At 51.8% G+C, this 19,186-nt stretch overlaps 6 protein-coding genes across 6 annotated transcripts; 4 read left to right on the top strand and 2 right to left on the bottom strand.

Moving 5' to 3' along the window:
- Positions 1 to 40: 40 nt before the first annotated feature.
- GLOTRDRAFT_93028 (uncharacterized protein) lies at positions 41 to 1,598 on the top strand (the record flags this gene model as incomplete). Its single annotated transcript, XM_007867145.1, has 2 exons — positions 41 to 1,261; positions 1,317 to 1,598. The coding sequence occupies 2 exons, from the start codon at positions 41 to 43 to the stop codon at positions 1,596 to 1,598; spliced, it is 1,503 nt and encodes a 500-aa protein (XP_007865336.1).
- Positions 1,599 to 3,356: 1,758 nt separating this feature from the next.
- On the top strand, positions 3,357 to 6,183 carry GLOTRDRAFT_93027 (uncharacterized protein; the record flags this gene model as incomplete). The annotated part of the gene is made up of 7 exons (XM_007867144.1): positions 3,357 to 4,160; positions 4,238 to 4,488; positions 4,652 to 4,743; positions 4,785 to 5,512; positions 5,549 to 5,980; positions 6,063 to 6,104; positions 6,142 to 6,183. The coding sequence occupies 7 exons, from the start codon at positions 3,357 to 3,359 to the stop codon at positions 6,181 to 6,183; spliced, it is 2,391 nt and encodes a 796-aa protein (XP_007865335.1).
- Positions 6,184 to 6,503: 320 nt separating this feature from the next.
- GLOTRDRAFT_105477 (glycoside hydrolase family 47 protein) lies at positions 6,504 to 8,761 on the bottom strand (the record flags this gene model as incomplete). The annotated part of the gene is made up of 8 exons (XM_007867143.1): positions 6,504 to 6,639; positions 6,700 to 6,887; positions 6,942 to 7,564; positions 7,622 to 7,826; positions 7,882 to 7,990; positions 8,114 to 8,292; positions 8,389 to 8,509; positions 8,562 to 8,761. The coding sequence occupies 8 exons, from the start codon at positions 8,759 to 8,761 to the stop codon at positions 6,504 to 6,506; spliced, it is 1,761 nt and encodes a 586-aa protein (XP_007865334.1).
- Positions 8,762 to 9,276: 515 nt separating this feature from the next.
- GLOTRDRAFT_75426 (ANTH-domain-containing protein) lies at positions 9,277 to 12,923 on the top strand. The gene is made up of 9 exons (XM_007867142.1): positions 9,277 to 9,428; positions 9,481 to 9,579; positions 9,628 to 9,754; positions 9,818 to 10,125; positions 10,173 to 10,284; positions 10,338 to 10,489; positions 10,541 to 10,691; positions 10,744 to 10,903; positions 10,961 to 12,923. The coding sequence occupies exons 1-9, from the start codon at positions 9,363 to 9,365 to the stop codon at positions 12,654 to 12,656; spliced, it is 2,871 nt and encodes a 956-aa protein (XP_007865333.1). The 5' UTR covers positions 9,277 to 9,362; the 3' UTR covers positions 12,657 to 12,923.
- A 124-nt stretch (positions 12,924 to 13,047) lies between these two features.
- Positions 13,048 to 14,483, top strand: GLOTRDRAFT_28946 (uncharacterized protein; the record flags this gene model as incomplete). Its single annotated transcript, XM_007866569.1, has 5 exons — positions 13,048 to 13,142; positions 13,224 to 13,373; positions 13,430 to 13,728; positions 13,785 to 14,173; positions 14,226 to 14,483. Coding segments are annotated over 5 exons (1,191 nt in total), but the record flags the coding sequence as incomplete, so codon positions are not given.
- Positions 14,484 to 14,619: 136 nt separating this feature from the next.
- Positions 14,620 to 16,156, bottom strand: GLOTRDRAFT_39606 (gamma-glutamyl phosphate reductase; the record flags this gene model as incomplete). Its single annotated transcript, XM_007866593.1, has 4 exons — positions 14,620 to 15,234; positions 15,291 to 15,613; positions 15,663 to 15,933; positions 15,992 to 16,156. The coding sequence occupies 4 exons, from the start codon at positions 16,154 to 16,156 to the stop codon at positions 14,620 to 14,622; spliced, it is 1,374 nt and encodes a 457-aa protein (XP_007864784.1).
- Positions 16,157 to 19,186: the final 3,030 nt, after the last annotated feature.

The following is a 19,186-nucleotide window of genomic DNA, read 5'->3' as shown; positions in this document are numbered from 1 at the left end:
GCCACAACTTTCTGCACGTTAACCTCTACCATCCCTGACGATGACAAATGTACAGCCTACTGCAATATTCTTTCCGGCTCCAACGTCGAGATACTGGACGCGGAGCAAGGCGATGAACTTTTTGAAAGTCAGCTACGATGTCCAGGCCGAAATTCTGCAGTATCTCTTGCCTCAAGAACTCGCCAGTTGCTCTGCCACCTCCAAAAGAATGCATCGACTATGCGTCCCCTTCCTTGCATCTGGCGTTATTATTAAAGGAGAAGACGCGCTTTCTTTCGCGAACCAAACCCTGGCCTTCTGCCGCTGGATACAGACTAAGAAGTCGTCAGAGGGCACTGTCGACCGGTGCACTTACCTGCGGAGTCTGGCGCTGTATAACCTTCGAGAGGTCTGGCTGCAGAATCAACCCCCGGACGAGTCGCTCAAAGCTGCGTTGTCTATGCTCACTGAGGTCTTGGCTAAAGCTACCAACCTGCGCCATTTCTCAGTCTCCGGCTTTGACATCTTGCTAGCGACTTGCCCCAGGATTAAAGATATCCTATCGCACTCTTGTGGGTCCCTTACGTCCATCTGTATTGGAGAAACAGGTCCAGGGCCGGCAATTCTACGAGTCTTATGGAAGCTCAAAGGCGTTCCTGGCATCCACCTGCGAGCCACCTCGGGAACTCGTGAACAGATATCTTTTATGGAGTGGCTCAGGGAAAAGAAACTGATAATACCGTCCATGGAAGCTGGCATAAGGAAATCTAAGGTCAAGACGTGTTTTCCCAGAACGCAAGAGCTGATACTGGAAGGTATTGCAATACCGGCTGCTTTGCTATCGTACCTCTTCCCCAATATACGACTTCTGATTTGGATGGAGGGATATTCTATTCTAATGCCTTGCCAATGGAGCGGTCCTCGCGCTGCCCTAAAATGGGATTCTTTGGACCGCCTTATGAGCGACTTCCTCACTGTAGCTCACCGAGGAGTCTTCTGTCCTGTTCGGCGATTGGATTTATGCTTTCCTCGAATTAATGGTTCTATTTTCAAAGTGCCTGTCGAGAAGTTCGAGGAATACCTCCTGGAGACACTGCAGCGCACATCCCCAGTTGCCCTATCCGTATGCCTCCACACACAGGCAAGTAACGGGTTCTATGAACGGGTGGCTCGGGCATGCCCTAGGCTTAAGTTCCTCGAAATATGTCTAGCGCCCAACTCAAAGTTTCTCACTCCTCCGAGCGGCCAGGTCTTCCCTGAAGTGTCTGCAGCCGACGTATTGGTGCGATTCTCTTGTCGAATAGTGCTCACGTCGTAGTCTGAACTCACTTCCATAGCCCGCTTTATGCAAAGGTCTAGCGTCGGTGCAAATTGCGTACATGAGCGTGCTCTTCTTCTCGAGAGACTTCATCACGAAAGATATGGCCGCGAGCATAACTACGGGTATCCGGTCGCTACAATTTCTGGAAGTGATGAATTTCCAGGAATCGATGGATCTCAGGCTGGAAAAGAGGTTGGTCTGGTACGAGGTAAAGAGCGTTGCGGGAGGGGAACGCTGTGTAATGGAAGTGGATGAGAATCGTGGCAAAGCCTGGCGAGAGTACTGGCAGAATCAGTAGTGGGATATTTTCGCACGTCATGTATCCTCAAAATGTCTGCTACAAGGTACTCTTTGTATTGTCTATTGTATCTCAGATGCTTGCAGTATAAAGACGACGAACATATATGTAACTTGTATTTAGGTTGATTTAGGTCATCAAGCTCTAACGGCCGTCCGGGCCGGCGATCCGATTTGAAAATTTGTCCGACACTGTTGAACTTGTGAAGCGCCGTCTGGCGCCGGCAACTTACCCCTCCTTTGTTCAAGAAATTAACCTTGAGAACTTGCCACTGAGGGCTGATGTTCCGCCGGCGGACATGTAAAAGGCACCTCCGGGGTGGGAGAACATCTTCCTCGAATGGTCCTTGCTGGACCATATCCCGGACATGCAGAATGTCCTTTGAAGGAACAAAAGAAGTTCTGCAGTACATTTACCATGGTCACTAAAATATACAGGACATTCAATTAGCATTGTCTTGTCATTCTTTATGTCCTGTCTCATGTTCCGCTGAGAAACATCCAAGGAAGGTGTTCTCCCACCCGTCCCATGAAAGACCAATGTCTGGAGGCGGGACATCAGTGCTTGCCCGCAGTGTGCACTAAGTTCAAGATGTTGTGGCTGCTGCACGAGGTCGGCAAATCATCGTAAGGACAGTATTTCTACCATGTAAGATAATGCAAGGGATATTGTTAGTAATATATATAGGGGACCCGGTTCTCTTTCAGTCAAGCTCCATCTAGGGCCAGGTAGAATGTCCTGTGCTGTTGTAGTCTAAGAGATACTTATCCCCTCACCAAGAATGCCTAATGGTGTGTATCTCTTGCCTGGACATCTGGCATCCATCTCACATCATAGTTTTATCTTACAGTCTGTTGGGCCTCATGATCATAAGCCATGGAATAACATGGAATTTCTTGATTCTACTAATTTGTAAATTGTCCATCACAGACTTATGTATGGCATGGAAACCCAGAAAACTAGAATGATTGAATACACATGTTAGATGGAGTGCACATACACTCAAATCCTTCTCAAGCCAACACTCAAATATTTTGAGGTACAAGGATCTATGTTTAATACTATGCTCTCTGAGTTTTACCTCATAATAGGTCTTCACCTGTACCTTGTGGCATCCACAAACCAACACTAATTACATAGTTGAGAGGGACTTGAGTGTGAACATTGAGATGCATGCCCAACCATGGCTAAGTCCTTGTTCAGTAAGGGCGCCACTAGAGCCAAACATAGCACGCCGGATTTTGCCGGTGCGACGAAAAGTGCGACGCAATTCAAGGGTGCCAGAACCCCTCCCAAAGGAGGGGCATTCGAGACGATTGCAACTTGCAAGTCTGCCTCCACTTGTATCAACTGGCCACGACGCCAATGTACAGCCTATTTCAATATTTCTTTGGAACGTTTAGCTTGGAACAAAGCACGACTATCAGGAAAAAACAACTCTTGGATGTGAACTACGATGTGCAGGCAGAAATTCTCCAGTATATATCACCCAAAGGACTCGCAAGTCTCTCGGCCAGCTGCAGAAGGCTACATGAACTCTGCGTGCCTTTTCTAGCCTCTGACGTTACCCTAGGCGGAGAAGATTGCCATTCTATCGCGAGCCGGACTATAGCATTTTGCCGCTGGATACAAACTAGGGATTCGTCCGGCGACTCTGTTAATCGCTGCGTTTACTTGCGGTGCCTGACGCTCCACAATCTTAAAGTCATTGAAGTCTGGCTAAAGAACGACTGGCCGGACTACTTGATCAAGGATGCTATGTCTCTGCTCACTCTTACTCTATCCCAGGCGAAGAACCTACAGACCCTGAATGTCTCCGGCTTTGAAGTGCTGCTCAAGGTCTGCGCTGGACTTGAAGATACCCTCTTGCAATCTTGCCGATCCCTTTCCACCATCAACATCCTGGATTCGAGGACTGGGCTTCGAGCTCTGCGGCTTCTGCTGAAGCTCAACAAACGCCTCCGTTCCGTTTCTTTGCGAGCTATTCAGGGAACTACCGACAAACTCACATTGTGGTATGTCCTCACGGACCTGAAATTAGTACGGATGTCTGGGGAGGGAAATTCCAGGAAAGCCAAGGTGACGCCGTACTTCCACGAAACGCGAGAAATAGCTCTCCAAGGCGTCGTGATACCCGCAGCGGTTTTGTCTATCTTATTCCCCAAGGTGCGGCGGGTGACATGGACGGAAGGCTATATCCGTCATACACCTTTGAAGCCTACTGGCGATGGCGCGAACTGGCAGTCTCTGGACTTTCTCCACAGTGACATTCTCACTATACCTCATCAAGGGTTGTATTGTCCTGTTAGGCGGCTGGAACTTCGCTTCCCTGATCTTCAGGGTTCTGCTGTTAAAATGAGCGCACAGTTGTATGAAGCCTGCCTCATGCAGATACTACAACGCACGTCCCCGGTGGTGCTGTCGGTATGCGTTCCCACTCTTGCAAGGAGCAAGTTCTTCGAACGAATGGTCCACGCGTGCCCTCGGCTCAACTTCTTGGATATATGTCTGACGCGTGATGATTTGCTGCTCAACCCTGCGAGCGGGCACGTTTTCCCCAGAGTACGCGCGTCTCAGTTTATGGTGCAGTCCTCTCACTGAGTTATGTCGCCGTATTATTCTGAATTTAAATCTGACAGTCCGCCTTATGTGGCGGTCTGGCGGGTGTCCAAGTTACCTTTCTGTCTGTGTTCGCCCTCACCGGGGAGGCTGCCCCTTTTACGGAAGACATGGCTCTCAAACTGGCGCAGGGAATCCCTGCTCTGCAGTTCTTATGCCTCATGCCCGTAGTCGAGAATTCAAAGTCGTTCTGGTACGAGGTAAAGACCACCGCAGGAGGGGAACGTCAACTGACGGAGATCAGCCCTGACCGCGGCCGTGTCTGGCGAGAGTACTGGCGCAATCAATAATACTGCCATGTCTTACATTCTATCTATCCTTACAATACCTACCACGACGTCGACAATATCCCTGTATCATATTGTATCATACACATTTTATAGAGTACGGTAACTGAGACCAGTTGAAGCCCGGCCGCGGCCGGCCTTCGACAGAGTGTCGACGCGAGCGCGACTCAAACTTGCAGCACAACTGCAACCACACCTACCATACATCGCTAAAGCTGCTTGCGTTCCGCCTGTGTCAGGTAACAAGGCGCCAGTGTGTATCTTTCTTTGCCTGGAGCAGGAACCATGGCCATGAAATCGCGACTACTGGAAGTCAACTACGATGTGCAAGCCGAAATCCTCGAGTGTCTATCAAATGACGACCTGGCGAAGTTCGCCGCCACCTGTAGGATGACCAAACAACTGACTGCTCCGTTCATGGCACGCAGCGTTGTCCTGAAAGGAAAGGATGCGATGTCTTTGGCAACGATGATACTTAGCTTCTGCCGCTGGATGGTGAAGACCAGGGATACCTCTGGGCGTTCTGTCAACCACTGCCATGACCTCCGGATATTGCAGATCTGTGACCTAACAACCTTCATGCCATGGATAGGCGATGGGGGTTCCCAGGCTGATGGTTCCCCAAAACGTGCTATATGTATGCTTACCTATGTCCTATCTCAGGCGATAAATCTCTACAAGCTAGACGTGGTTGACTTCGATGTCCTGGTCAAGGCTAACCCCATGATTGGGAACGTCCTCGCGCGCTCTTGTCGACGCCTTTCGGGTGTTCATCTTCTCTATGCCAGCGCAGATTCTCTTAGGTCTCTCGGAGTGCTTAGGTGGCTTCGTACCATATCCATAGACACAAGGGGGCGAGGGCGGTTCGGCAGCCCCAGCCGCTTCGGTAAAATGCTCTGTAGGGTGCAATGCACGGACCCGAGGGGAGGTGTTAACCTTGGAATGGGTGCCGAGACTCCATACCGAAACTGGCCGAACATACAACAAGTGTTCCTCGAAGGCATCTCAGTGAGTGCTGCGGACCTCGCTCTTGCGTTTCCAAAGGTCCGACACTTGTTGTGGTTCGCAAACGACTTTGACCCGCACCAAGCTCCAGACACAAGGAAGAATAACGTTTGCTGGCGTTTGCTGGAGTTCCTCCGCAGTGATGCCTGGACTATATATCAGTTGAAGATCTTTTGCCCGGTCAAACAACTCGAGATTGTGTTCAACGTGGATCGAGCTCGCTACCTGCTATCCAATCTGGAAGAGGCAGAAGATCAACTTCTCCAAATATTCAAGCACTCAAACCCCGTCTCGTTGACTGTGTATATCCATATGGGGGTAACCAAGGTCTTCCTCGAGCGAGCTGCTCGCACACTGTCTCGTCTTCGGTTCTTGGAAATTGTGCTTGTCCCGGATGCGCTGATGATCAAGCCGCCGGATGGACGCGAAGAAGTCTGCACGAGCAGCGTTGTGGGGATGGCTCATGTTGTAGTGAGAAGTATTTCTCGCTACATCCGGAAACGCTGTCCTGACACACCGTTCATGTAGCGCAAGTTATGCCATGGTTTCTCAGGCCTACAGGCGGCCTACCTGTGCATTACTGTCGCCCCAGGAAGTGAGCCCATGCAATTCCGGAATTATGTGCCTTACAGATTGGCGATGTCCATCCCCGCTCTGCGGTTCTTGAAGCTTAATGTGATGGGCGAGAATTCCTGGTGCTACGAGATAAAGATCACCCCGGGAGGTCATCGACGAGTAGTACCCGCCGATGGCGGCGCTTGGTGAACACGCTATATGTAATCATGGGTTTTTCTACACCTTATTCCTTCGCCGCTATCCAGCACAACACAACACCACGTAATATCCGAATGTTTTTGTATTTTAGCCAATCTTCTTCAAATGCGAATCCTGCATACATCTATGTATAATGATATTAGTAAAAGCTAAATATGCCCTTCCCTAGTCCTTCATCCACTATATGCTACAAGTCCATCGAAAGCATCGAACGCGCTCCTTAAGAAAGGCCGAATTTCTTCCTTTCCGCCACCGTCCAGTTGAATACTGGGAACGGATGTGCCTCGGTATTGAATACCCACTTATCGAGCGGAACTAGGTCCTCATTGTTGAATGCGAGATACAGATACTTCAAACTTTAGGAAAACCAGGTGTCAGACAGAGCACGGAAATTGATAAGCAGGTCTGTCACTTACGTCTCGGCCAAGAAATAACTGGGCATTGAGTTACCCCGAGTAGGAGGGTCTCTGTGGACCGCCTTGATGATGGTATACCCTGTCTCCGTTTTAGTTTCTCTCTCGATGGCTTCGAATATAGCCCAAGCACGATCCCGCCAACGTTCATCACCCGTTGTACGCCACATGAGGTACAGACTCTCGATCGTCTGCGGAACCAAGTCAATCACAACACAGCACATTTCAGAGGGCGAGGAGTATACCTCAGGACGCAATAAGTACTCAGTTTTCCTCGTCGCATAGTCCCTTGCGTGACCCTCCCGGGGTCCATTACCGTTCTCGTAGTCATCATACACAACAGGTGGCCTGTCCGCCGTCCCCGGAGGCGCACCCCTGGCCCCGCTCTTCCGCCACTTCTCCACCGCGTCGTACCACCGCCCGGCACCCCAGTCGCCCTCCCGCCCGTGCGTGCTGTCCCGGAATGTCTCGCTGCCCTTGCGGGGCACGGCGTCCATGACGACCTCGTCCGGGCCGAGCCCGCTCTTCTGGTCCGCGTACGTGAGCCAGCACGTCTGCGCGAGGCCCTCGGCGACCCAGAAGTGCAGGTCGCGAAGGTTGTATTTCGTGAGGAGGGTGAAGTATTTCTGGCGCAGCTCGGAGGGGAGGCCGGCAATGATAGAGGAGGTGGAGATGCCCAGGTCGGAGAGGCGGTCGAGCGGGAGGGAGTATGCGCCGAGGGCGAAGAGCCCCGGGAGGAAGCAGGAGAGATGCTCGAAGACGCGGCTCGGGTTTTGGTTGTTACCTTGCAGGTCGGTAACGTATAGAAGGCGCCGAGTAGGGGATAGGTAGAGGAGATTAGTGATGATGTAGTTCGTTGTGCGAAGGTCTGCGACAGTCTGGTTAGTTCGTACACCGGGATTTCACCTGCATCAATGCTACTCGCATAATTCCAAGCTCCCTTTGTCATGTCTGGCTTCCATCAGATATTGCTTGAGCAGATATTCATGCGCGCTGTCGGCCGCTGCACCGACGGATACTTGGAGTACACTCTGCCACGGCTGCCCAGAGGTGACGTTCCACCTAGTTGGCAGCATGCCACCAGTCTTGCTCACATCACTATGCTCGAGTGCTCTAACAATCGTGTACGCCTTTGATCTAACGATGAGCCACGCCGACCTGCGTGAAAGGGCAATAACTGCTTACATGGTCAAGATGCTCTTTCTTTCCTGTCAATTTGGCAAGGTAGGAGTACTCAAGCTGACAGCTCGCGATCTCGGCAAGCACGCCGATCTCACTGCCTTTGCCTCGGCGACTGCAAGGAAACGGCGTAAGTAAAATCATTCGTTGTACGTCAGGGGTGAAGAGGTTCAAGCACGCAATGTGAACCCAGGTCATGTCTACTACGTATCTACGTCTGGTGGAGCGAAGAACTCACGCTGATGGGCTCACTGAATACAGAGGGAGACCACTCTTCGAGTCGAAGGCAGCTGCGAGCGAAGTCGTCAGGTCCTCCGCGCGGTCGAGAAGCATTCGCTCCCTCGACATGGCGTATGCAGAGAGTAGACCACCCAGATATCGGATCACCGTCTCAAAGAACGGGACGTATTCAGAAGGCTTCGCAGGACGTCAGCCGTGTATTCAAACATTGGGAAGGAATAGGGACGTGTAGTGGTACCAATATTGGACATATAGAAAGGAATAGGAACATACAGTGACAGATGTGAAGTTAGTACGAGCGATGATGGGCAGTGCTCGTTTGAATTCATCGTCCAGGCCCATGAGGAGCATGGTGTCAAGAGAATCGTAGACAGACACGCCCCAGCCATTGAAGCTAGCGCAGAGATAGGTTTAATACCTTCCTAATGCCTCAGATAGTAACTCACTTGTCCACTGATCCAGCAGTCGCGGGCAACAACTCATCATGAGGCGCAGCGTGCTCCTCATATCCATGATAAGCATGCACAAACGCCTGCTTGACCTGCTCGGCTCTCGCTTCCCACACTGCAGGTGGTGTCGAGGACCTGAAGATCTCTCGCGGTATGGACAAGACATCCGTGGGTCCCAACGTTATGGAATAGAGCATGTACAGCACGACGAGACATCCTGCAGCAAATCCAAGGTAACGAAAGCCCAGTCTCTTGTTCGTCAGTGTGTTCCGTAGAGCCACAGCGACCTGATTGTAGTTGTCTCCGAGCATAGCTGGTAGCCTTCCTCCGCGTATTTCGCGATTTTATAGACTCGTTCTCAGGCGGAATACAAGCTGGACAGTCATGCAAATTAGGCAGTACCGGGGGGTATCAGAGGTGCAATGAAAGCAAGAAAGAGCAGAAAAGAAAGGGCAGTCGGGGTGTGTACACCGCGAGCTGCGTAGGCCAAGAGGGGGCCGAGCAGCAGCTATTTATAGTGCTACCTTCCGCCACCGACATTATATAATTCGTCCCCGTTATACCGAGTCTTCACGTCGAGGGCCTTCCTTGTCTGAGAGACCGACGAGCCTTGCCGAGCGTCCAGAATAATTAGAGTGTTTATGCCGACGAGCTGGACGCTGCGGTCGGCATAACAGTTGCTTGTCGGTGCCTTGCCTGTAAAGGGAAGGCTGAGTTCAAACCATCGCCTTTGGATCATCCCACTCGGGCTGGAACGAACCTGGTCAGAGCCTCTGCTGGTCGAACACTGGAGCAAGCATGTCTGGCTTCGACAAAATCATCAAAGGCGCGTGCAAGCCCAAGGCGGCACCGCCGAAGTCCAAGGTGCGCAGAGTGCTATGGTTTGCGGGTGAGAATACAGGCTGACTGCCAGCAGTATGTCGAGCCTCTCATCGCTGCGACGTGGTCAGATGATGGAGCAGTGGGGGACGTGTGCAAGGCATTGTCTCCCAAGTTCAGGGAGCCCAACGCAGTCGTACGCATGTTACCATGTGAAAGAGAAACGAGTCTAAGCGAAGATTAGGTGGTATTCAAGGCCCTGATAGTCCTTCACATGCTGATACGCAACGGCGCGACCGACAACGTCCTCTCATACCTATCCAGCACGGACGTCCTACGGTTAAAGAATGTCGGAGCCGGACACTGGGAAGGTGCGTCTCTACCTCTTAATCGTTGGCGGACATGATCGGACGAGCATACTGGCTCCTTGGCAGGCTATAACGCTCCGCAGAACCTGCAGCACTATGCCATCTACCTGGACACCCGCATCCGCGCCTATCGGGAGACCAAGCACGACGCGATCCGCGTGCAGTCAGAGACGAACAGGGACCACCGGCTCTCGCAGTCGCTCGAGGAGGACGGCCTCGGACGCAGGCGGAATAACGGCGAATCAAGCTCCGCATCTGTACAAAGGAGCAAGACGATGGCAGGGCGGAAGTTGAGGGTGATGTCGGTCGAAAAGGGCTTGTTGAGGGAGACTAAGGCTGTTCAGAAACAGATAGACGCCCTCGTGGAATGCCGGGTGTGTATGCCCTTCATCATACCTTCGGTTTACTTATATCGGGGCAGTTCTATCTTGAAAACCTAGAGGACGATCTCACCGTCACGGCATTGCGCATGCTCGTGAAGGATCTTGTTATCTTGTTCCAGGCCGGGAACGAGGGGATGGTGAATGTGCTAGGTACGTTGGCAAATACATTCGCGTGGTGTACATTGACTTAGACGACGTGGCAGAGCATTTCTTCGAAATGTCGCATAGTGACGCGGAACGAGCTCTCAGTTTGTATCGACATTTCTGTAAACAGACTGAGCGGGTAGTAGAATATCTCGGCGTCGCGAAAAAGCTGCAGAATCTCCTGAATGTTCCGATACCCAATATGAAACATGCACGTTTCCTTCTGTTATGTATGTTGTGTCGGTACTGACTGCTTCCGTAGGCTCCGGTCTCCCTAGCAGGCGCCCTTGAAGAATATCTGACGGACCCAAACTTTGAACAGAACAGGATAGAGTACAAAACGCAGAAAGAAGCTGCTGAACGGAACGCCAAGGCTGGTAATAAGGGTACGGCGCCCAAGACAGAAGACAAGGGTATGTTCTCCGTTTTGCTTCACTCTGCATATATTCATGTCTCGCTCCTCAGCATCTTCACCCAATGCTTCGTCCTCGAACACGTCCTCCATGACGCCGTCCGTGTCATCTTCTAATGACACAGTGAAGCCAGAGAACAAGCAAGCCGTCATGGACTTCTTCTCGGCGATAGAAGAAGAACAGCAGACAATGTTTAATCCCCAGACTGGCAGGTAAGCCACGTCCTAAGATTCCATCGTGAAAGGAGATTTATCCGTATTGTCTTTCAGTCCGACGTCCAACTACTTCCAGCAACAAGCCCAGCACAACCCTTTCCAGCTGCAAATGCAAATGACAGGTGCTTTCCCGACCCAGCCATTCAGCCAGCAAGCGCCACCCCAGATGCAGACGCAGCCAACTGGGTTCATCCAGCCCCAGCAGACTGCTTTCCAGATCACAGCGCAGCCTACCGGCACGAATCCCTTTGGCATGCAAATGATGCAGCAACAGCAACCACAACAGCAAGCTCAACCGAACTTCCTGCGGCCCCAAGCGACAGGCTTCCTGCAGCCACAGATGACTGGAGCGAATCCATTCCGGCAGAGTATGCTCATGGCCCAAAGCACAGGGTTGCCGCTGTTCCCGATGAACACGGGTGCTGGAATACCCAACTTCTCGGGTCAGTCGACCAATGCGTTCCAGCAGCAGCAGTCGTCTCCGTTCTCCGCCACTCCTTCCATCTCTGCTACGTCTTCCGTATCCTCTGCGACATCATCTGCGTTCTCCCAATCGCCTTCGTTTGCTGCACCTTCTGCTCAGCAGCCGAACGCGAACGCGAATGGTGTCAATAACTCCAATTTGCCAGCCCGGCCTGCCACGGCACCGTTGTCTGCACCCTCCTCGAGCACTCCGCAGCCTCAGCCTGTGAAGTCCCACCAGACTGGATCAAGGAATCCGTTTGGTGTTCCTGTGACGCCTGCTCCTCCGGTGCCCCAGCCGCCTACTCTGATGGAGTTGATGATGGGGAACAAGTCCACTCAGTCTGGGCAGAGTGCAGGGAACAATCAGCAGCAGCAGCAGCAGCTACAACAACCCCAGCAAACTGGTCTCGCGAACGGCTTCGGGAGTTTTAGCGGGATAAATGGCAACAATTCCCAGGATAAGGCGGACATGGCGAGCGTTGCGTCTTCCTTCACGACTTTGAAGACAGGCGAGAATAAGACCGGATTTTCTGGGTTGCCTAACATCAGTTCGACGTCGTCGTTCGGGGCGTCGCCACTGTCGTCGCAGAATACTGCGACTACTGCGACATCCAGCTTTACAGGATCGACGTTCTCGTCTTTCTTGGGGAGTCAGCCCACAGGCGCGACGACAACTTCGGCGACTTCAGGGTCCCCCTCGATATCCGTTTCGTCCCCGACACTGAAGCCACAGACAACAGGCTTCAGTGGGATCAAGCCGTTCAAGCCTTCTTCATCTTTCGGCGCGCAGTTGCTGGACTCCTTGCCCCCCATACCACAGTCTGCGCCCACTACACCTAACAACGAAGGTGCTCCAACCTTGTCGTCGTCCTCTAGCTCGAATTTTGGGTCGTCCTCCACACCTTTCAGCAGTACTCCATCGTCCCAGCCTACTGGCTTCCGGGGGCTGTCTAATCAACCCACTGGAACATCGCCGTTTGGCGGGCTCGGCACTTCTGGCTCGTCACCGGGCGTCGGGCTGCGCCCGCAGATGACGGGAGGCGGAGCGGCCAATCCTTTTCGAGCAACCATGTTCTCAACAACATCCCCACCTCTACCTTCCTTCCAGACGTCGACACCGACTGGTGCTGGGTTCAGCTCCGGATTTGGATCTTCGCTCTTTTCGCAATCCACGGGCGCTCCTTCGTCGACAACGCCTTCCTTTGGCAGCAATTTGTTCAGCAGCTCTCAGCCACAGCAAGGTCAGCCCACACAAACGCAGCAAAATGGGCAGTCGCTCATATAGCGTCCCATATTTCTCGATATTATATACCATTCTTATGTGGATTCCCTCGTGCATTCTTTAGACAATCGTTGGGTTTCATGACTAGCTACGATACCGTAATTGTCTCACGTTCCTTTGTTTGTTCGTTTCGCCTTCATGTTTGCAAATACTGCCACTCGCCTACGGACTGTTTTGTCAAGTTTATGAGACGCGCTCCCTTGACGCGTCTCAAGCCACTCCCTCACTTGTACTCATACTCATCCTACATCTGCTACCTCTCTCTCGAACTACACAGTGCGAATATGTCTGAGTAAGTTTTTGATGTGACGTGGTGTCTGTAGTCCTTATGTGCTGTGAGAAGAAGACTGATGCCCTCAATACTACCAGCGCTGCTGCTAACGCAACGGAAACGACGGTTGAGCGCGAGATCGACCAAGCTAAGCGCGCGTTTGCTCTCAAAAAATACGAGGAGGCGGTAGATCACTATGCGAGTGCTCTGGAAATTCAGTGCGTAACACGCTCCGATATCCCTGGACGCGTCGCGTCGCGCCACAACAGGTCAACTCATCCACGCGTTTTCTCGTGTAGGACCACGAAATACGGCGACCATGCGCCTGAATGTGCTGATTTATACTTTTCTTATGGGCGTGCATTGCTAGAAAACGCGATTTCGCAAAGTTCGGTGTTAGGGAAAGAGCAGGCAGAGGAGACTTTGGCAGAACCAGGTTCGGATGCTTGGTGCCGAGGTCGAATTACTGGATGGTGACAGACTTTTGAACAGCTGCGGGAACCAGCAAGAATGGCCCCATCCTATCCTTCTCTGGTGATCCTGAAGATGACGAGGACGGTGCACTCGGCGAAGAGACCACTGTTGACCTGTTTGCAGAAGCAGTGAAGATGGAGCAAGAAGAGCGCGAGGATGAGGAGGAAGAGGGAGCGGATTTGGCTGAACCGGAGGACGACTTCAATGCGGCCTGGGAGGTTTTGGACCTTGCCAGGGCCCTGTATGACAAAATGCAGGATGAGGATGATGAAACGAAGCTCAAGCTAGCAGATACGTATATCGCGCTCGGCGACGTTTCACTGGAGACTGGTACGTTACTCGCTCTCAGCGAGCGCAGCAGAACGGATCCTTGACCACTTGCATAGAAAAATTCGATCAAGCTATAAACGATTACACCGCCGGCCTGGCTATCAAGACAGACCTGTTACCCATGTCCTCTCGACAGATCGCTGAAGCTCACTACAAGCTCAGTATGGTGCTCGATCTGACGTCTGGCCGGCTAGCAGATGCCATCACGCACGCCGAAAAGGCGTTAGAGAGCATTGAAGCCAGGCTAGCCGAAGTCCGACTGGGGCTCAGTGGCCAGCTGAAAATCGAGCCGCCGGAAACCGCTAAGACTGAGGATGTCAAGGGGAAGGGCAAGGCTACTGGCGGCCGTCTGAAGCGCGACGACGATGTGAAGGACATGACGAAAGGTCAGATGGAGTCAGAACTGAAAGATTTGCAAGGGCTAAGGGAGGACCTTGCCCAAAAGGTAGCCGGAATTACGGCCTGCATAGTTCTTCCATACTGACTGTAATTTTCAGGTTGAAGATCTCAAGACCAGTCCATCCGAGGAGAATGCATTGGAATCAGCTCCTGCCCTAGTCGCCAAGGCATTGGATAAGGAACTGGCAACGGCTCCAAGCGCATCAGTGCTCACACAGGTCAACGACCTAACTTCGATGGTGAAGAAAAAGAAAGCTCCGGATGCCAATGGAACAAACGGTGTAAACGGCACAGCTAAGCGTAAAGCTGAGGATGCCGCCGCTAGCCCTGATCCAGAGAAGAAACCACGGGTAGAAGAAACCCAGTGACTGACCTTCCGAAGTTTGCGGCCCTAGAGGTGGAAGTATCCTATCGTTCTCCATGTATCCTTAGTACTTTATTCGCTCCTGTTTCTGTCGTAGCTATCCGTGCATTATACATATATGTGAATATTCAAAATGGCAAACTGGAAGGGTTGATGTCTGCATGCTTGTACCTTTTCTTCCCTGCCCCGACGCCAAACTCTCCGACAACATGTCCCTGGCTGCCCTTGCTCCGCAAGATGTACTTGTAAATAACTAATCCCTCCAGGCCAACGGGGCCCCGCGCGTGGATCTTACCCGTACTGATCCCGACTTCAGTCCCGAACCCGTACCGGAAGCCGTCAGCAAAGCGGGTGCTTGCGTTGACGAACGTCCCCGCCGAGTCGACACCTCTACAGAATAGAGACGCGGCCTCTTCAGATTCCGTAACGATGCAATCCGTATGGTGCGACGAATGCGAATTGATCCATTGGATGGCTGAGGAAAGGGAGGGTAGTGAGACCACCGAGAGAGTGAGAGACAGGTGCTCTGTGGTATAAGACGAAGGGATAGACGAGTGCACATGGGTGCGAAGCTGAGGCAGCGGAGGAGAGATGTTCCATAGGGCTTTCAGCGTGGGGGGATCGCATAGGAGCTGGACGTTTGCTTGCACAAGTGCTTGGGCAACCATAGGCCAAACTGTGTGTAGCACCGATTCGTGAACGATTAGAGTCTCGGCAGCGTTGCAGGCGGCGGGATAGTCGACCTGCGAAGCCAAACATGATATTTGCGTCGTCCGCACCGGCAGCGCAAAAGGCTCACCTTGGAATCAACTACAACCCTGACTGCCTTCTCAGTATCCGCAGATTTATCCAGATAGACATTGCATAGGCCGTCGGCGTGGCCCATAACTGGTATCCGCGTGCTATTCTGGATGCTGCGAACGAGGCTGTTACTTCCTCTGGGGATAACTAGATCAATGTACTGATCTAGCTCGAGCAAGGATGACACTTCTGCTCGGGTTTGGATGGCTTGAATATAGGTATCGGGAAGACTCGTCCGTGCAAGTGCCCTCTGGATTGCTTGAGACAATGATACTACAGTATTGCTAGATTCTTTGCCCCCTTTCAGGATTGCAGCGTTTCCTGTGAAGAGGTCTAGGGGCAGGCGGGCACAGAAAGTGACTAGACGAACCGGATTTGACAGCAAGAGCAGCGATATTCACTACTACTTCGGGGCGAGCCTCAAAGATAACCAGAAGTACGCCGATCGGACATGTCACTCGATATAACTCCAAGCCGTCATCTAGTTCCGACGCGTATGTTATACGCCCAGTAGGATCAGCAAGGATGGCGACGTCCGTGATACCCTGCAGGGTAGATTCCCATTTGTCTCCTTTGTTCAGATCGAGGCGTTTCAGCAGGGACTCCGACATGCGACCCGCATCAACCTCGTGCTGGGCCAGCTACTATGCTTATTCGCTTTGTCTTTCTTTCAGGGTATGTCAGAAGATAACTGCACACCTCGAGGTCCTTTTTGTTAGCGGCTAGAATCTCATCTTTGCTTGCCTCCAGTTCCTTCCTGATTTCATTCAAGGCCGTGATACGCTCCGACGCTGGTAGCAACTGAGACTTTTCGAAAGCAGACCTTGCACCCGTAGCGATCGTTACGGCAGCGCTGTCCGTCATATTCTGGTGTCGTTGTGGCAATGAAGGGAGCAGAAGAGCAGTCACCGTTCGGTAGAATCGGTATTTGAATGGCGGGAGTCATTCTAATGTGACTGTGACTCGGACGATTTGGACGTGACCTCACGCTCAATTGCGAGGCAGCCACACTTTGCCATCTCCGAGGGTACATCTACTACCCCTGCATAATATTCCCTATCCGCTATGATAGTCACGAGACGAGAGAAAACAATTTTCCTATTATTTGTCGGACATTCCTTTGGAGACCGCCGCAGCTCGTTTTCTACGGGCAGAAGTTAGTTGCCAGACACTGGCAGACAGACCTTGGGTCATGGCGCGCACGTAAACTGCAGTCAGTGGCAGTGGGAGAGGAGCACATATTTGTGACTGAGACGGATTTTTGAATCTCAAGTCATAGCAGCATGACCGTGATTATGAGCTATGGCATTACATACACTTGGGAAGCCAGCTCCGGACGGGACAGTGGACAATACGGCCTAATACGACGGATTCAGGCGATTGAATCTGAGTCAGTCGAGGGGCACTACTTAGTGCCATCGTCGACGGCATTGATAGTTTCCCGCGAGGGCGACAAAGCCTCTACGGGGACATTGGAGTTTGACAGCTTGCGCGAACATACTGAGCATGCAGTGGGGATTGGACTACTGATTTTTCTTGCGCACTCGAAACAGCTTCATGGGAAGAGACGCTGTTGTTCAACCTTTGAGCTCAATTGTAGCTAACAAATGGACTGGGACTGGGCACGCACGTAGCTGCTGGTAAGACGCATTGGGTACTGAACTGTGGGAGCCACGCTGAAACATCTGGATCGGTGGTGGCTTCATGACTGGAATTCAAAAGTACAGTTAGTCTTGACGATGAGAAAGTCAATGACGAAATACACGAACAGGCCTAAGGGGCGCCATTTGTAGCTGAGAAGCCCGGAAACGCAGTGACAGGATGCAATCATACTGAGCGGATGACGTTAAATAGGGGCAGCCGGACACCGTATCACTGTTACCTGAGCACGAGAGCTGAAGATTCCATGAGCAAATCATATTGCAGCTCGTTAGACAGGGTGAGCGCACCGGGTATGCCGAGCATAATGTCCATTATCGCTGATAGTGGCGGGATGTGAGGAAGACTTTCAAATAGCCCGCACCGAACTTACGATTCAGACGCAATGCAGCGAATACCTACGGCCATTTATTGGCTTCTGGCGGCTGCCGGCAGGTGCTGAAAGGGATACGCACCGCTGAAAATACGTTGACGAATGAAGCAACGATGAAGTACCCCAAGCCTTGCACCACAAGGAGACGGCGTATGTCGGAAATTTGCCAATGAGGTGTGTCTTTGACAAGTCCGACTACTGCGCCGCACAAAACGACTAAGTCGAAAATCAACGCTAGGTCACGTATGGTGTGAGGTTTGTCCACTGTAGTCCGTCAAGGCAGAAATCTTACTGTATATGTAGCACGTCATTAGTCCCGAGTTGTAGATTCGTGCTGACATACAAATGCCAAACCGGGTACGGTTCCCAATGTGTATGAACGTTCCGGAAGCTGTCTCGGACGTCAGTCGAGACGACGGCAGCGGGGACCGACAGATACACCCACATAGGCCGAGGACGGCCCAATGACCAAGGGATAGTAGTGCTACTGACGCAGTTATCCATGGTTGGCGATTCCATATCATCAGACTTCCAAGCATCATTAGTACAGGAACGACGAGCCTGTGATATGCTAACACTGACGTTCGTATTGCTAGATTTAAGGAAGCGCATCCCGTGCCTATCGCTGTCGATATCTGCGTTGAACTAACGAGTCGATTCCTAGAGGAGGAACAAACTCTGTGAGTATGGCGTACCGTAAGGATATAGTACCGTCCTGCTGGCAGTGTGTTTTAGCAGGATTCGCTAATGATCGGAAAAGACGTCACCATCGCACTGGGTTGGTCCGGGATCGTGACGGTAGTTTATTGTATTCCTAAATAGAAATGGTGGGCACCAAAGAGAGGAGAGACGCCTTACGCTTACATCACGCTGAACATCGCGAGTAAGGAATAACGCCCCACGAAGTATGGTATCTAGCTGTATCATCAGGGTTGGCCATACAGTTGGAGCAAGATAGGCAGGCGGTACATATGGCCACTTGAATGGTATTTTGCGAGTGACGAGCCACCACTCAAACCACAGGGTTTGTAGGAAGTCGTACCTAATTAGGCGTGACACAAGTCAGCCAAGGAAGCAACGGTTACGATTCAGTACTACGACTTACAGATAGATGCCCATGAAGACGGGCCACAATCTTGCGTAGACTTCCGCATCTCGTTCCACTTCTGCGACGTCTTTCCAGTGTACCATGTCGAACGTCAGTGTAACAATCTAGCTAAGTATGGCTCGTTCGCGCGGAATGGCGAAGGGGCAAGCCTCGACGACATGAGCCTCATATACGAGCGTTGAAATTAAAGGGCCCAGTACAAGAACGTAATATGGAAGGCCCCTGCGGAATTCTCAGGGAGTGTACGGCATAAATCATGCAATGCAAGGGTGTCGGGTCATGCTTATCATACCGAGGGCATGGCGATGCTTCCCAGAGCCAATCTTTGGCAACTATAAAGGCAATGTTGCCCTATTATTGGCCTGTTGCGCCCAGTTGAGGCTGAGAGGCGAATATTTGGATCATCAATGCATCATGTCGGAGACAGTAAAGATGGAAGCTACAGTTTTAGGTGTGGGATGTCAGCTGTCGTTGCAAGACCTGCACAAGATGAGGACCCCGGCATACTGGTATATATGTTTGATCCTAGTGCGGACATAAACGGCCAATTTTGAGGCCCTATGTCGGATATTTAGGCGGACATAAAGCCCAAAATTTCGGTCCATGTCCGGTATATCACGGCGGACACAAGGGCCTTGCCGGTCTTGGTGTCCGATCACCTGGCGGACATACCAAGTCGTCGAAGTGTCACACCCAGTAGTCCTTGTACTAGGTTGAGTGGTGTCTCTTATGCTTCTCAGTCAACTGTCAGCTC

Source organism: Gloeophyllum trabeum (genome assembly GCF_000344685.1).
Source record: "Gloeophyllum trabeum ATCC 11539 unplaced genomic scaffold GLOTRscaffold_00005, whole genome shotgun sequence".
NCBI lineage: Eukaryota > Fungi > Basidiomycota > Agaricomycetes > Gloeophyllales > Gloeophyllaceae > Gloeophyllum > Gloeophyllum trabeum.
The sequence above is the reverse complement of the archived record's forward strand: the minus strand, read 5'-3'. Positions and strand labels throughout refer to the sequence as shown.